The following is an 18,330-nucleotide window of genomic DNA, read 5'->3' as shown; positions in this document are numbered from 1 at the left end:
TTCGCATTTGTTCCTTTCAAGAAATGAGTTATAAAGTTTAATAACTTGGTTATGAGTGGTGGCGCTCGAGAAGTAGATCGCGATAATCACGATCCGTTTTGGTACGATATGGATACGTTAACTGAAGATCACTATATCTTTAAGTATGTTCACAATCCGTAGGATCATTATAATAAGTATCTAGTGTTTCATTCATATCAATATATATATATATATATTAGGGTGCTTAAAAAAAAAAACTTAAATTTTTTTTTTCGCTCTTACCCCCTGAAGCGTTAGTGGTTGCCGACAAAAAAATTCTCCCAAAAGATGGGCTCTCTAGCTCAACTCTAAAAGGTCGCTATTTTAATTTTAATTTCCCATCTGATTAACATGTAAAAATTTATTTTTTCATTCAAAGTGTAATTACTCGTACGCTGCTCAATATTTTTCAAGTTTATACATTAGGGTGTCCCAAAATAAAAAAATATTTTTTTTTTTAACGTCTTATGGGCTCAAAAGTTACTTCATATTATAAAAAGAATCCTCACAAAATTTCAGCCAGATATCTTTAAAATTGAGCTATCACAGAGGGAAGTCCCCTTTCCCATTTAAAACACACGCGAAACGTGATACGTCAAATGAATGAGAAAAAAGTTACAGGGCTTTAAATGTCCTGTAACTTTTTTCTCATTCATTTGACGTATATATGATATCAGATACTTTTTGAAGGAAATTAAATTTCCTACAAGAGCGTGGTCGTTAAAATTTGAAAAAAAAATTTTTTGATGCAATAAAAATGAAAAATAATAAAAAAAAAATTGAACACTGATTAAACTAAATTTTTGTTGATTTTCGAAGCCCCGTTACTTTTTCCCAGTTCGTTTGACATACATAATGCATCAGCACTTTTTTGTAGAGAATTTAATTTCCTACAAAATCATACTAAGCAAAACTGAAAAACAAAATTTTTTCACAGTCTTTATAACGAAAAACTAAAATGAAAAATTTTCACGTGTGTTTTAAATGGGAAAGGGGACCCCCCTCTGTGATAGCTCAATTTTAAAGATATCTGGCTGAAATTTTATGAGGATTCTTTTTATAATATGAAGTAACTTTTGAGCCCATAAGACGTTAAAAAAAAAATATTTTTTTATTTCGGGACACCCTATTATACATATGTCTTAAAAGCTGAGTCCTCAAGCTTTCCAAAACCCTATGACAAGTCATAATTACCATTATTCAAATGTCAATTGAAGCTGTCTGAAAAGTATCGATTTTGTATTTCAAAATGAAATGATTAATTTTCGATTTTTTTTTTTGCTAGCTTCAATTGGGGATAATTATGACTTGTCATAGGGTTTTGGAAAGCTTGAGAAATCAACTTTGAAGATCTATGTATAAATTTGAACAATATTGAGCAGCTTACGAGTAATTACACTTCGAATAAAAAAATAAATTTTTACATGTTAATCAGATGGGAAATTAAAATTAAAATAGCGATCTCTTAGAGTTGAGCTAGAGAGCCTATCTTTTGGGAGGATTTTTAACTTCCCGCTAAGAAAATTGCAAATTTTCAAAAAAGGGAAGTTATTGGTTTCGGTCCGATTTTTGAAAATCGAGTTTTCATCAGATGTCGACGTTTTGAGGTCCAAGGAAACTATTCTGACTATTCCCGGGTGGACGTCCGTGTGTGTGAACTTTTTTTTGTCCGACGATATCTTTGGAACGGATGAACCGATTTGAACGTACTTGGTGGCGATTGAAAGATCTCACCAAAACTTAGTCTTGATTAGATTTTGGGGTAAATCGGTCATGCAGTTTACAAGTTATACAAAGAATAAGAATTAAAATTTTTTTTTTATTTTAGTTTTTTATTGATTTCTCAAAAACGACTCGAACGATCGACTTTAAAATATAATCAGCTCTAGAACTCAATCAAACACGTCGATTGCCGCCTCAACCATTGAAATCGGTCGATTCGTTCGTGAGCTATCGTGGGCAAAAGAAATGCCACAAAACAGTATTTGCGAATATCTTTGAAACGACTAAACCAAACAATTTCAAAATTTGACCAGCTCTAGAACTCAATAAAACACGTCGATTGCCGCCTCAAACATCGAAATCGGTCGATTCGTTCGTGAGATATCGTAGGAGAAAGAAATGCTAAAAACGGTTTTTTTCGAAAAGAATGGGATACAATAGTATTTTCGAGCTCGAAGAGCTCGAAAATGGACTCACAACAATGTTTTCGAGCTCAAAGAGCTCGAAAACAGCGGGAAGTTTTGGGGCTGGCCCGCAGGGTCAACCGTCGCCCAGATTTTTTTCTCGGCAACCACTAACGTTTTAGGGGGTAAGATAAAAAAAAATTAAAGTTTTTTTTTGAAGCACCCTAATATTTATATATATATATATGTTGTGGTAGTAGCAATAACTCAAATGGTTGTTATAAGGATCTTACGTATATAGCATATCGATATTTATTATCGTGAAAATCAAGTAACAATTTGGTACTAATCACGATACAACTGCTGCTATCCGTTGGTTAGCGATAAGCGCAGTATTTTTTTCTTCGTGTAGATGCGACAAAAAATAGCTTCAAAGAAAGTAACATAATTATATTTACAGGTATATATCTCTGAAGAGCGCTTGATGGATAGAGGCTTATTTGAATTAGCAATGAGTTCTCAACGACCCAGTATATTTATAAATACAGTCGCTCCTTTTTTTTTCGATGGAAGTACTTTATTACAAAGTACAGTAACTGGGTCAAAGTCAAAAAGATCTGTAGAAGAAATCCAACCTAATAAATTGGACCCTATTATTTTACGACAAATGAGAGGTATTTTCAATTTTTATCGACCTTTATCTACCAATTTATTTCTTTTTCCTTCTATATTTGTTGTTCTCAAGGTTCCGTTTTCCAATTTTTCGTTCACAGTGTTAATGGCTTCATTGAACAATTTTAGAAATGAGTCATTTTCTAATTTTCAGGATTTTTATAGTTTCGTCGCAAATTCTGTTCTTGGTTGTCACCTAATATTATTTTATCGTTTTTTAAATTTTTGTTCAGTATATATGGATGGTTTTTGAACCCTAAGTTTTCTATTTTTTTAAACAATTTTCGGTATCCCATTAAATGCTGCACGTATGTGTATGTTCCTTCAGAAGCATGCTTAACTTTTTCCTATCGTTTTTTCTGCATAGCCTATAAGCTATTTTGCTGACATATTGTTCCAGCTCTATATGTTTTCGAGTAGGGAAGCATAAAATATTTTTCTATAGTTCTTAGAGACATTTCATTGTTTCCTTCGTTCATAATCTTTTAGTTCGTTTGTTAAATTATTTTCTACACACCTTTTTTATAGCTGCGTAAAGTGCTTTTTTAATATTAATTTTTATTATGACTTTTACTAGATCGTTCCTAATTTCAAGTTTCTTTATCATTTCAGCTAGATTTAATTTTTTTTTAATTTTTCTTACGAGTTTTGTTTTGTGACTTTTTCCACTAGCTTGAGTTCTTGTCACTTACTATTAATGTCAGCATTTCCTAACTTAATTTAGCTTTTCATTGATGGAAACGATTCTTTTTTATCGATTCATATTGCTTACTATGCTTAATTTCGTTTATCGAGTTCAAGTACAATTTTTATTACAGTCGGACCTTGTTATAAAACTACGCATTATAAGACTTACCCTCAATTTGTTGAAACTAGCTTGGAATGCTTCTCCCACCAACAACTTAATGAAAATTTTGCGCCGAAACCTCGCTATAAGACTAGCAAACAGTACGACTAAAATCGGGATAAAATGTACATATACATATAGATTGTTGATGAAGTAATCTATTTACTGAAAGAATACTTACAATGTCGTGGTTTCACATCATTAATTAAGGGAAAAGAACGACGAAATTCTGTTTATTTAGGGGAGGGGAGGGGGCAAAAGGGAGTACCTAAGGAAATACTAAGTTCTTGAGGATTAAAATACGCTAAATCTTTTTGTTTTTAATGACATTCAAGGTAAATAGACAAAATTTTCAGCTGCCGTTAAAAAATAAAATTTTTACTTTTGGCGGGCAAAAAGGAGTACCCTTAAAAAAAGTTAAAAAAAAAATTTTTGAAAGTTGATCAAATTTCATTACATTAAATTTTTTATATGTAATATACATAAAGAAAAATTACGTTTTACATCATTGGTGGATACGAGGGCAAAAAAAAACATTTTTGTAGGGCAGAAAGACCTCCCTCCAAAAAATTATATATATATTTTTTTTTTTAATTATTCTCATCATTAAGAAATGTTTGTCGTTATTTTGAACCCAAAAAACGTGTTTTTTTATTTTTTAGATTACAGATTATTTTGCATTATTTAAAAAATTTTATCAATTAAAAAATTAAATATTATTTTCTAATATTTTTAGTGGCCAAATTTGCCCCAGCTATAGAAAATCAGCCGAAAAATGGACTAATATATTAAATTTTTTTTAATTTGACGATATAAAAATGAAAGAATCATGTTTCCAGAATTTTCGGCTGGTCCATTTTGCCCTAGGTATTATGAATAGAGCTACAAATGCGGAAATATATTAAAATTTTTTTAAGTTGACGCTAAATATTTGAAAAAATCATTTTTTCGGAATTTTCGGCTAGTTTATTTTGCCCCAAGTGTCATGCGTAGGGCTAAAAATGCGCAAATATATAGGATTTATAGTAATTCGACGAAAAAAAAAATTTTTTTTTTTTTTTTAATTTTGGGGGTACCCCCTTTTGCCCCCTTCCCCACCCCCCCTTCCCTATAATTATACACGGAGAAAATTTTATAAAATAAGTTATCATCGAGTTATAGTACAATTTTTAAACTGAATTTTATGGTAGAAAATATCATATAAATTATTAAATAAACAATCTGAATTGTAGTATCTATCAACTATATGGTAAAATTTACAATTATTTATGATAATCAGAAATTATAACTTTTGTTATTTTAAATAATTACGACTATTATATTAACATCGTAATTCTTAATAACTTGATGATGACAGTTACTATCAGCCTGAAAATGATGACCATCTAAAATTATAAAAAATTTTAATATCAGGATTATAGTCTGACGCTTGTCTATGTGTAATTTGTTCAACTGTGGAAGTGATTAATTTCACACACACACACACACACACAGGCGCGAGCACACACGTACGCCTCCGCACATGCGCACACACACACGGGTTCACACATTCGCCCGCACACATGCACAAACACATGCGAGCGCACTCATGCACACACATATTCTTTATTAAGAATTTTTACAACTTTGAACGGTAACAGTTACCATCTTCAGTTGTAACAAATTTAATCTTTAATAGTTAGAATTACCATTTACAATAGTAATTGTCACCATCATTATTCGTTACTGTGATCATTTTCAGTAAAACTAATCATTAGAATCATTTAAAAATTTTTCTACCATTTTAGATAGTTAAAATTAAAAATTTTGTATTGTAGATAGTAATATTAAACTCTCTTCGTGTACATAAAATAGATTCACTGTCCAATAGAGCAGAGAGCAGAGTTAAACCGAATACATAAATGAAACGCAAAGCGGCGATAGTCTTATAACGAGGTCTCACCGTGCTTATCCATATCCTTTTCCGATCTCGATGAGCTTGTTCTCTTTATTTCTATTTCTCATATCATTCTGCATAAACCCGTTCGTTTTTCTGAATTCCGACAGCTTCGTTTTGTTGTAAATTAACTTGTAGTCGATTCAATTTTTTTCATCGCTGCTCTACTCTATGGTATTTGAAATGATCTGACCTCATTGTCACAGTCCAATTTTGACCAATAATTAACTGGTTTTAGTCATTATAACTGTAAATAAGGTTTTAATTCCTTCATTGGTCATTCTTACAACATCGGTATAGATCATTGATATGGTAATTTCTTTTATCAAGCTTACTAGATCTCCTAATAATCACTTCACATTCTCACGGTTTTATCTATGTATAATGGGTGATTCAAAAAACAAACAAATTTTTTTTTTTCTTCCAAACAGGTTCAAAAGTTTCGTTTAGATAAAAAAAGACGCCTGTGAAATTTAGAGCTCTTAATATTAATATTAACATTGTCCGCATTGCACTTTTCTATTTCCCATAAAAATAACATGGGAAAATTTTTTTTACGTCTTCTGATTTTTATAAGTAGCTAACGATGCGTCATAGGAATAATTGGCAGGCATATTTTTGTAGGGAATTGAATTCTCTACAAAAAACGATTTTGATCATTTCTTGAGGAATCTATTAGTTCAAAAGTTATTTGAGGTTGAAGTCGAATTCATATTAAATTTTGAGATTTTCTTACTTTTCCGGAAAAACTATCAGACCTATGACAAAATATTGTTGGACCTTTTTTGTAGACAATTTTATTCCCTAGAAGTTATTTCGAATAAAGTTTTTTCGAATTCCGTATTGTTTTCTAGTTATTTTTATTTTAATGGGAAGCTAATAAAAAAAATAGTCTTCTGATCGATTTTGAGAGCTAGACATAAAAATAAAAATAACTAAAAAACAATGCGGAAATCCGAAAAAATTTCTCAAAGATAATTTGTAGGAAATAAAATTATCTACAAAAAAGATGCCATGACATTTTATGATGAGTCTGATAGTTCCACCGGAAACGTAAAAAGATCTCGAAATTTACTCTAACTCGACTTCGAGATCCAATAATTGTTAAACAGATGAATTTATCAAAAAATACAAAGAGACGTTTTTTTGTAGAGCGTTAAATTCCTTACAAAAATGTATGCTGGGCTTATTTGTACAATGAGCCATTGCCGAGGTAAAAAATTTTTCTTTTCCTATGTTATTCAAATGAGAAATTAAAAATCGCGATGAGCTTCCTCTAAAACTTGAATTTAAGAGCTAATCTTCTGAGATAATTATTATTTTGTCATATATTATCAATTTCTGGTAGTGCAAAAAAAAAATGGTTGTTTTTGGACACACCCTAATATATATACATATGAATCTTTGGTTCCTCAATTTAGTGAAGAATTTGCTTTCGGCTCTTCTTTTTGAACTTGCTGGAAAGTTTAATTTTGCCCCACACTATTCAAACATGTTCGAAAAAAAAATTTTTGTTAGGATTGCAATCACACAAAAAAGAATTTCCGGATTTTTAAACACACTTACGGAAAATTTAAAAGAATAGAAAAATTTTATAAATTTTTTAGCAATTTTTGGAAGGCTGTAACTTGGTGAAAAATAATCGTATCGAGATTTAAAACAAAGCATTTCATAGATTGAAATCTCTAGTTTCGGTGCATCTTTTTCAAAGTTTTTTAAGAGCTTCGGCTATTGCGCAAACATGAGAAATACCACGAGACAAAAAATTTCTAAATTTTTTTTTTTCCGAAGAGCCCACGGACCGCGGAAAAATTCTTTCAACTAAACCAATGCATAGGTCGTTTAACGAATTTATTCAGCTTCAATTTGGCTTTTTTCTAACCTCGTAGGGCGATTTGTCGCAGAGATATGAGCGTTCAAACAAAATATGATCCTTTTGTTTTCGATCATCGATATTTCAGGTACCAATGATCGCACAGTAAATTAAAGGTTGGCGTTAAAAACTTGAATAAATTTCCTACAAGACCCTCTCATCATTTTTTGAAAACGAAGGACGTTTTTTAGTAAATTAACCGCTACTCTGCAAACATCATGCAAACATTTCTTGTTTTAATTATCGATAAATGGGTAATGACTTTTTTGATAAAAAAAAATTATTTCTGTTAATTTAAACCTTTCGAAAAATAACTGCATAGTGGTTTTATACGTATGACGATTATTCAATTTGTCATAAATTAATAAAAATTAAGTAGTTACAGAAGTGAATAATTTTATTTTTTTTGAGAGTTTCGATGTAAAAAAGAGGTAGTGGTGAAAAGTCGTTTAGTTGAAAGAATTTTTCCGCGGTCCGTAGGCTCTTCGGAAAAAAAAAAATTTAGAAATTTTTTGTCTCGTGGTATTTCTCATGTTTGCGCAATAGCCGAAGCTCTTAAAAAACTTTGAAAAAGATGCACCGAAACTTGAGATTTCAAGCTATAAAATGCTTTGTTTTAAATCTCGATACGATTATTTCTCACCAAGTTACAGCCTTCCAAAAATCGCTAAAAAATTTATAAAAATTTTCTATTCCCTTAAATTTTGCGTAAGTGTATATAAAAATCACCTGTTCGATAAATCCAAAAATCTTATCAGCATTACGTTACTGAGTATTTTTTTAATGATTTTAGATTTTTACAACTACTACCTACAGAATTCAATTTTCACAAAAAAATTGGAACCATCTCAGAAAGATCGTGAATTAGGAAAAAGTTTATTTTATTTGGGAAGATTTATAGCGCGTTTGAAGAATCCCTCCTCCAAGAAGAAAAGTAATTCTTCAAGTAAAAAAAAAAAAAAAGATGCCAGTAAGAACGATGATAAAGAGAATGATGATAATAAAAATGATGATCGTGAGGATGATGATTTTCAGGATGATGATAGTCATGAAGGGGACCGTTATAATGATGATGATGATACTTTTGATGATGTGGCTACAAATGTAATAGGTGATGAGGACGACCTTGATAAGGAGGGAGTTTTTACAACTAAAGAACACGAAGAAAATTCTGAGGAATTATTGATTGACACAGATGTAGAATGAAAATTAGATATATAAGGCTAAAGTTTAAAAGTTTGTATTACAAATTATTTGAATAAAAATAAGGTTAATAAGTACTTTGATGAAAAATTCGATTGAATAAAAATAATTTCTAAAATTAAGAAGAGTCTGGTCTTTTTTCTCTATCACTCTCAAATAGACAAGCACTACTATCATGATTAGATTTGAACAGTAAGTGAAAACTCAGTTATTTCAAATAATTAAGCTGAATTCAAAGTATCTAAACTCGATCCTTTAAATTCGCTTTGAATACTTTCCATCCAGAAGCCGAATTCAAAGTAGTACAAATTTATAAATTTGAATAGCCCCAAATGCTTGACAATCGTTGAGGTCATTTCAGAAGAATTCAAACTCAACCATTTTAAATCGCTATAAATACTTCAAAATACAACTCAGCGATTATACCGTATTTAAAGCGATTTAAAATTATCAGATTTAAATACTTTTGAATTCACTCCAGCGATTATATAGTATTCAAAGCGATTCAAAATAGTCGAGATAAATATTTTTGAATTCACCTCAGCGATTATAAAGTATTTAAAGCGATTTAAAATTATCGAGTTTGAATACTTTCGGATTCACCCCAGCGATTATAACGTTTTTGAAGCGATTTAAAATTATCGAGTTTAAATACTTTTGAATTTATCCCAGCGGATAAAAACTATTTAAAGCGATTCAAAATGGTCGAGTTTAAATACTTTTGAATTCACCCCAATCATTATAAAGTATTTAAAGCGATTCAAAATAGTCGAGATTAAATACTTCTGAATTCACCTCGGCGATTATAAAGTATTTAAAGCGATTCAAAATGCTCGAGTTTAAATCCTCTTGAATTCACCTCAGCGATTATAAAGTATTTAAAGCGATTCAAAATGCTCGAGTTTAAATACTTTTGAATTCACCCCAATCATTATAAAGTATTTAAAGCGATTCAAAATGGTCGAGATTAAATATTTTTGAATCCATCCCAGCGATTATAAAGTATTTAAAGCGATTCAAAATGCTCGAGTTTAAATCCTCTTGAATTCACCTCAGCGATTATAAAGTATTTAAAGCGATTCAAAATGCTCGAGTTTAAATCCTCTTGAATTCACCTCAGCGATTATAAAGTATTTAAAGCGATTCAAAATTCTCGAGTTTAAATCCTCTTGAATTCACCTCAGCGATTATAAAGTATTTAAAGCGATTCAAAATGCTCGAGTTTAAATACTTTTGAATTCACCCCAATCATTATAAAGTATTTAAAGCGATTCAAAATGGTCGAGATTAAATATTTTTGAATCCATCCCAGCGATTATAAAGTATTTAAAGCGATTCAAAATGCTCGAGTTTAAATCCTCTTGAATTCACCTCAGCGATTATAAAGTATTTAAAGCGATTCAAAATGCTCGAGTTTAAATACTTTTGAATTCACCCCAGCGATTATAAAGTATTTAAAGCGATTCAAAATGGTCGAGATTAAATATTTTTGAATCCATCCCAGCGATTATAAAGTATTTAAAGCGATTCAAAATGCTCGAGTTTAAATCCTCTTGAATTCACCTCAGCGATTATAAAGTATTGAAAGCGATTCAAAATTATCGAGTTTAAATACTTTTGAATTCATCCCAGCGATTGTAAAGTATTTAAAGCGATTAAAAATGCTCGAGTTTGAATCCTCTTGAATTCACCTCAGCGATTATAAAGTATTTAAAGCGATTCAAAATGCTCGAGTTTAAATCCTCTTGAATTCACCTCAGCGATTATAAAGTATTTAAAGAGATTCAAAATGCTCGAGTTTAAATACTTTTGAATTCACCCCAATCATTATAAAGTATTTAAAGCGATTCAAAATGGTCGAGATTAAATATTTTTGAATCCATCCCAGCGATTATAAAGTATTTAAAGCGATTCAAAATGGTCGAGATGATTATTTTTGAATTCACCTCAGCGATTATAAAGTATTTAAAGCGATTCAAAATTATCGAGTTTAAATACTTTTGAATTCATCCCAGCGATTATAAAGTATTTAAAGCGATTCAAAATGGTCGAGTTTGAATACTTTTGAATTCACCCCAGCGATTAAGAAGTATTTAAAGCGATTTAAAATTATCGAGTTTAAATACTTTTGGATTCATCCCAGCGATTATAAAGTATTTAAAGCGATTCAAAATGATCGAGTTTAAATACTCTTGAATTCACCTCAGTGAGTATAAAGTATTCAAAGCGATTCAAAATACTCAAGATTAAATACTTTTGAATTCATCGCAGCGATTATAAAGTATTTGAAGCGATTCAAAATGGTCGAGTTTCAATACTTGATAATCGTTGAGGTGAATTCAAAAGTATTCGAACTTGACCATTTTAAATCGCTTCGAATACATTCTAATCGTTCAGGTGAATTCAAAAGTATTATAAAGTTGAAATTTTTAATCGCTTTGAATATTTTTTAATATCAAAAGTGAATTTAAAAGTATTTAAATTTTATGATTCTAAATCACTCCAAATACTTTATAATCACCGAGGATGATTTAGAAGTATTTGAATTTTAAAATTTCAAATCTTTTTAAATACTTTTCAATACCGTATAAAAATATGAAATTTTTGAATCCCTTCTAATCGCTTTTTTTAATCAGGGAATACCGTCCAAACTACTTGCAACAAAATGTTAGGTGAGCTGTTACCCAACTAGAATTCCTTCCTGATTTGCCTGAAGTACCATAAGGACCTTATCAGGTTAATATAAGGTTTGCCTTATCAGGGCAAACCTGACGAATTCCTGATCAGGACCTCGTCAGGATATCCTTATTTTAAAAAAAGTTATTTGCCATCGGGTCAACCTGACGAGTTCCTGATCAGGACCTCGTAAGAATATCCCTATTCAAAAGAAAGTTATTTGCCATCGGGTCAACCTGACAAGTTCCTGATCAGGACCTCGTAAGAATATCTCTATTAACAAAAAAGTTATTTGCCATCGGGTCAACCTGACGAGTTCCTGATCAGGACCTCATCAGGATATCCCTATTCAAAAAATCGGTCTATCGGTTGACCCTGCGGGCCAGCCCCAAAACTTCCCGCTGTTTTTGAGCTCGTTGAGCTCGAAAACATTATTGTGGATACATTTTCGAGCTCTTCGAGCTCGAAAATACTTTTGTATGCCATTGTTTTCTAAAAAAACATTTTTTAGCATTTCTATCCCCCACGATATCTCGCGAACGAATTAACCGATTTTGATGGTTGAGGCAGCAATCGACGCGTTTTGTTAAGTTCTAGAGCTGATTAGATTTTAAAATCGAATGATTCAATTTTTCTGTAGATATCTGGAAAAAAACGTTTTTCACTATTTTTTTAATCAACGATATCTCGTAAACGAATTGACCGATTAAGACGGTTGAGGTGGCAATCGACGTGTTTTATTGAGGTCTTGAGCTGATAAAATTTTGGGAATGATTGGTTTTGTCGTTTCGACGACATTTGCAAAAAACCGTTTCCTACTGTTTCTTTCGTCGCCCAGGTAGGAAAGAACAACTGGGCAAGGTTTGGACCAAGCCTTGGCCAAGCGTCACTAGGATTATGCAAGGCTTGGCACGTGCCTTGGCTGAGCATTGGGCCAAGGATTGATCCAAGCCTTGGATGATAGCCATGTCCCCAGCCTTGGGGAACGAAATATCAAGCCTCGGCCGAGTCTTGGGAAACAAAAAATTGAGTCTTGGCCAAGGCTTGGGAAACAAAAAATCAAGCCTCGGCCAAACCTCGGGAAGCAAAAAATCTAAGGCTCACCCAATGCTCGATCTAAAATATTATTATTTAAATTAATAAATATAATTAAAAAAAAGTTTGATCACACTTTTATCGACATTACAATGGAGTGTAATTAACTAATTACTGAATTAATGGGAAATAACGAATAAAATTATTTGGGGGCTAACGGGGTTCGAACTGAGATCCTTCTGATTACTAGGCCGGGACGCTATCCACTGTGCTAAATCTGATGTCCAAATAATCATGATTTTTTTGCTTGTTAATTATTTAAATACAATTTAATTCAAAAATATTAAATCGTAAAGATGAGGTGAACTGTAGTTTTATTTAATGAACAAAATTGTCTGATGAGTAATGACATATTTTTATTAGCACTACTAGGGAAGGGGAAGGGTGGGGCAAAAGGGGGTAGGGTAGGCAAAACGGAGAACCCCCAAAGTATTAAAAAAAAAAAATGTTTTTTTTAGTCTAATTGCTATAAATCCGATATATTTGCGCATTTTTAGCACTACGCATGACACTTGGGGCAAAATGGACCATCCAAAAATTCTGAATAAATGATTCTTTCATATTTTTATCGTCAAATTAAAAAAAATTTAATATATTAATTCATTTTTCGGCTGATTCTCTATAGCTGTGGCAAATTCGGCCACTAAAAATATTCGAAAATAATATTTTATTTTTTTATTGATAAAATTTTTGAAATAATGCAAAATAATCTGTAGTCTAAAAAATCAAAAAACACGTTTTTTGGGTTCACAATAATGACAAATAAAAAATATAGAATTGTTTTTTTTTATCACATAACAATTAGTAATTAAGCTAATCGAGGGGAAACGATTTATTACACCTAAAAAAATTTTTTTAGAGTATTGTAAAACCAAAAATAATTGTCAAGAGAAAGAAATACATTCTTAATGATGAAAACAATTTAATAAAAAAAAAAATTATCATTTATTGGAGGGGGGCCTCTCTGCCCCACAAAAAAAATTTTTTTTTGCCTTTGTATCCACCAATGATGTGAAATGTAATTTTTCTTGATGTATATTACATATAAAAAATTTGAATTTAATGAAATTTGATCAACTTTCAGAAATTTTTTTTTTCAACTTTTTTAAAGGATACCCCATTTCGCTCGCCGAAAATAAAAATTTCATGTTAACTAAAGTTTTGTACATAGCAATAACTGATTAAATGAAAATTATTGTATATCAAACAATTTTACTTTTTTGAAAATTTCAACTCTTGATATTAATCGTATACTCGGTAGACCGTTATGCCCTGGTCTTCTCTATATACATATATATATAGATACATGTAAAGTTGATAATTTTAATATTAAATAAAAATTTAACCCATGCTGAGGCATTGACCAATGGTCAGCTGCCAAGGCTCGGCTTGACAAAAATTAAACTATCGGACCCAGCCTCGGCCGATCCTTGGGCCAATGGTCAGCGGCCAAGGCTCGATTTAACCAAAATCAAAACATAGGGCCTGGCCCTGGCCGAGGCTCGGGCCAATGGTCACCACCCAAGGCTCGGCTTAATTAAACGAAACCATTGGACCAAGCCTCGGCCTAGACTTGGGCCAATGGTTAGCTGCCAAGACTTGGCTTAACGTAATCAAACCATTGGGCCAAGCCCTGGCCGAGGCTTGGGCCAATGGTCAGCTGCCGAAGCTTGGCAAGTGACAACAGGGCCAAGGCTCGGCCTATGGTCAGCCTTGGCGATTCCTACCTGGGCGACGATATCTTTTGAACGGATTATCTGATTGAGACGTACTTGGTGGCAATCGAAAGCTTTTATCGAGTTCTAGAGCTGATTAGATTTTGGAATTGATCGATCCAACAGTTTTCACAATATCCAAAAAAAACGAAAAAAAACATTTTTTTTTTTTTTCGTATTTCTTAAATATCTCAGAGTTTATTTGACTAAATGATCTAAAATTTTTTTGAAAATCTAAGTTCAGAAAATATCTTTCGAATGCCGCAAGAACCATCTAAATCGGTTCATTCATCAAAAAGATATAAGACACACACACACACACACACACACACACACACACACACACACACACACACACACACACACACACACACACACACATACATACATACATACATGCATACAGACATCGCTCTGAAAATGTCAGAAGAGCATCCTAGCACCTTCAAATGTCGACATATGATGAAAACCCGGTTTTTGAGAATCGGGGTGAAACCAATAACTTCCCGAATTTTTTGAAAATCGTCGATTTTCTCAGCGGGAAGTTAAAAAAAAGTTATTTGCCATCGGGTCAGCCTGACGAATTCCTGATCAGGACCTCATCAGGATATCCCTATTCAAAAAAAAGTTATTTGCCATCGGGTCAGCCTGACGAATTCCCGATCAGGACCTCGTCAGGATATCCTTATTTTAAAAAAAGTTATTTGCCATTGGGTCAGCCTGACGAATTCCTGATCGGGACCTCATCAGGATATCCCTATTCAAAAAAAAGTTATTTGCCATCGGGTCAGCCTGACGAATTCCTGGTCAGGACCTCGTCAGGATATCCTTATTTTAAAAAAAGTTATTTGCCATCGGGTCAACCTGACGAATTCCTGATCAGGACCTCGTAAGAATATTCCTATTAACAAAAAAGTTATCCCATCCCTTTAAATATTTCATTTACAGGCTAAAAATTTAAAAAAGTATAAAAGAATATTATATAAAAATCACGTCAATCATTGTAGCACAGTTTTTTTACTTCTTTATCAGTTATTCTTTGACATCATAATGAATATTATATTTACACTTTCAAGATCACTTGTGTATGTTAGCCTAGTGGATAGCATCGAGGAATTTGAATCGAAAGGACGCAGGTTCGAGCCCAGCAGTTATCCGGATTTTTTCATCAATAAAAAATATGTTTACTTCCTCTAATTAATGCTCTCAATACAATAGATAACATTCTCGATCAAATTAAAATTCTCTTATTTTTTTTTGCAATTTAATATTTTTTTAAAAATAATTACTAATGAGGTAATCCTGATAAGGATTTGATGAGGATATCCTGGTGAGGACCTGATAAGGACGTGATGAGGATATCCTGGTAAGGTCCTGATAAGGCAATCCCGATAAGGACCTCATGGGTCTTAAGCGTTACATCTATATCAGGATCTTCGTCAAGATACCCTGATCGGGACCTTATTTGAAATAAGGTTAACCCGATAAGGACCTCGTCAGGCCCTTATGAAAAATTCTAGTCGGGATAATATCTGATGATCAAAAGAGACCATAAAGAGGAAAAGTTTGTATGATTTCAGACACATTTTAGTACATTATATTATGATTTATCCGGAAAAAACAAGATAAACTGTTATTTTTTTGACTTTTCAACGCCGATAGCTTTTGAACTAGTTAACCGATTTTGACGTTTGAGGTGGCAATCGGTTCGTTTTATTGAATTCTACAGCTGATTGAAATTTGAAATCGATCGGGTCAGTCGTTTAAAAAATGTTTGGAAAAAACCGTTTTTTACAATTTCTTTCTCCCGCTGTAACTCTCGAATGAATTATCCGATTGAGATGGCTACGGCGGCAATCAACGCGTTTTATTAAGTTCGAGAGCTGATTTGATTTTGAAGTCGATCGTATAAGTTATTTCAGAGAAATCAATAAAAAACTAAAAAAAAAAAATTTTTTTTCGTAATTTGCCAATATTTTTGAGTCTACTTGATCAAATGATCTGAAATTTTCAGAAAAAATGATGACCAACAAGCTCTTTCGATTGCCGCCTTAACCATCCAAATCGGTTGATTAGTTAAAAAGTTATAGACCGGTCACACACATACATACACACATACACACACACACACAAATACATACATACATACCGACACTCGGATATCATTCTAAAAATAGTCAGAATAGCTTCCTAGGATCTCAAAACGTCGACATCTGATAAAATTTCGATTTTCACAAATCGGGGTGAAAACAATAACTTCCCGAATTTTTCGAAAATCGTCGATTTTCTTAGCGGGAAGTTAATAAGTAAATAAATAAATAATCTAACCAGCAACCAACAAGGAGTACAGCCCAGGTAGGAATCGCCAAGGCTGACTATAGGCCGAGCCTTGGCCCTATTGTCACTTGCCAAGCTTCGGCAGCTGACCATTGGCACAAGCCTCGGACAGAGCTTGGTCCAATGGTTTGATTAAATTAGCCGAGCCTTGGGTAGTGACCATTGGCCCGAGCCTCGGCCAGAGCCAGGCCCTATGTTTTCATTTTCGTTAAATAGAGCTCTGGCCGCTGACCATTGGCCCAAGAATTTACCGAGGCTTGGCCCAATAGTTTAATTTTTGTCGAGCTTCGGCAGCTGACCATTGGCCAATGCCTCAGTCTAGGTTAAATATTTATTAAACATTATTCGGTCCACCATGTATACGATGAATATCAATAGTTGAAATTTTCGAAAAAGTAAAATTATTTGATATACAACAATTTTCATTTAATTAGTTATTACTATGTACAAAACTTTAATTAACATAAATGTTAGAGTTCAATAAACAATATAGTAGTGCTACTTGACATTACTTTTAATACATTCATTTATGTTGAATCATAAAATTACAAATTAATAAATATATGTCATTACTCATCAGACGATTTTAAGTTTATTGAACAAAACTACATTTCACCTCATCTTTACGATCTAATATTTCTGAATTAAATTGTATTTAAATAATCAACAAGCAAAAAAATCATGATTATCTGAACATCAGATTTAGCACAGTAGATATATCTACTGTTCCGCTATAGCGTTCCGGCCTACCTTAGCAGACCTGATTTACTGTAAATTTGAGGTATTTTTACCGTAAATATACCGTAAAAATTCGGGCAGTAAGTTTAGGTTTCACTATATTTAAAAATTAGGAATTTTCTTCCGAAAAAATCAATCCTTGCCCCTCATACACTTTACGGTTGTTTTCGTTCAATTTTATTCAACTTCTGAGCTTTTAAATAGAATCCAAAAAAACATCAGCGCAAAGTCTTAAAAAATAAGCCAAATTTAGAAACTTTTTTATTTTCAATCGAAAAAAAAAAATATAAAGGAAAGTCGGCACAAAATGGGAAGAGCGGGGTTAAATACTGTCTTAGTTGAAGTTTTTTTTGAGACAAAAAAATTGAGAATCGAAGGTTTCGAAATTCGAAAAAATTACGGTTTTATTGAAAAAACTGAAATATTTCATATATAGTGACTGCCGAAAAATTTTTTGTATTTTATTTTGAAAACCACATTTAAAAACACAAATTTTGAAAAAAAAAAGTGCCGAAAGGTTAATTTGTGAGAAAGTTATAGCAATTTAAAAAAAAAGAGCGGTTTTTTTCAAAAATTCATATCTTTTTTTGGGTTGGGTAAAAAAATCTGAAAAAATTCAGAAAAATGTCTTTGGTAGGATAGAAAATGATAAAAAAGTTTCAATAAAATCGAAGGGGGTCGGGTCAAAACCTCGGTGATTTGACATGGAATGCCCCAAATATACTTCTTTAAAAAAAAAAAAAAAAAAAAAAAAAAGCCGTCAGACATAGGAAAGGACTCGCGCGCGGGAGATCATTGTTCGAATCTCAATTAAAACAAGTGATTTTTTTAAAATAAAAATCGACGCCAACACCAATACAAATGACATAAATAACAATAATAATTAAAATTATAGCAATAATAATCAAAAGTTAAAAGCTATTAAAAATTTAATTTTATTTATTTCCATTCTAATATAGTAAAATTTACTAAACGGGATAGTAAAATTTACTAAATAATAAAGCACCTATACTTATTAAAAATTTGGACATAGAGAAATCGAGTCGACCGATGGAAATAATTTTTTTGCATTTGCTGGGTCTCGAACCTGG

At 32.1% G+C, this 18,330-nt stretch overlaps 1 protein-coding gene across 1 annotated transcript; it reads left to right on the top strand.

Annotated features, from left to right (window-relative positions):
- Positions 1 to 2,590: 2,590 nt before the first annotated feature.
- On the top strand, positions 2,591 to 8,771 carry LOC130663767 (uncharacterized). Its single transcript, XM_057463207.1, has 2 exons — positions 2,591 to 2,821; positions 8,269 to 8,771. Exons 1-2 carry the CDS (start codon positions 2,632 to 2,634, stop codon positions 8,679 to 8,681), a joined length of 603 nt encoding a protein of 200 aa, XP_057319190.1. The 5' UTR covers positions 2,591 to 2,631; the 3' UTR covers positions 8,682 to 8,771.
- Positions 8,772 to 18,330: the final 9,559 nt, after the last annotated feature.

This window comes from Microplitis mediator, chromosome 2, assembly GCF_029852145.1.
Source record: "Microplitis mediator isolate UGA2020A chromosome 2, iyMicMedi2.1, whole genome shotgun sequence".
In the NCBI taxonomy this organism is placed as follows: domain Eukaryota; kingdom Metazoa; phylum Arthropoda; class Insecta; order Hymenoptera; family Braconidae; genus Microplitis; species Microplitis mediator.
The sequence above is the reverse complement of the archived record's forward strand: the minus strand, read 5'-3'. Positions and strand labels throughout refer to the sequence as shown.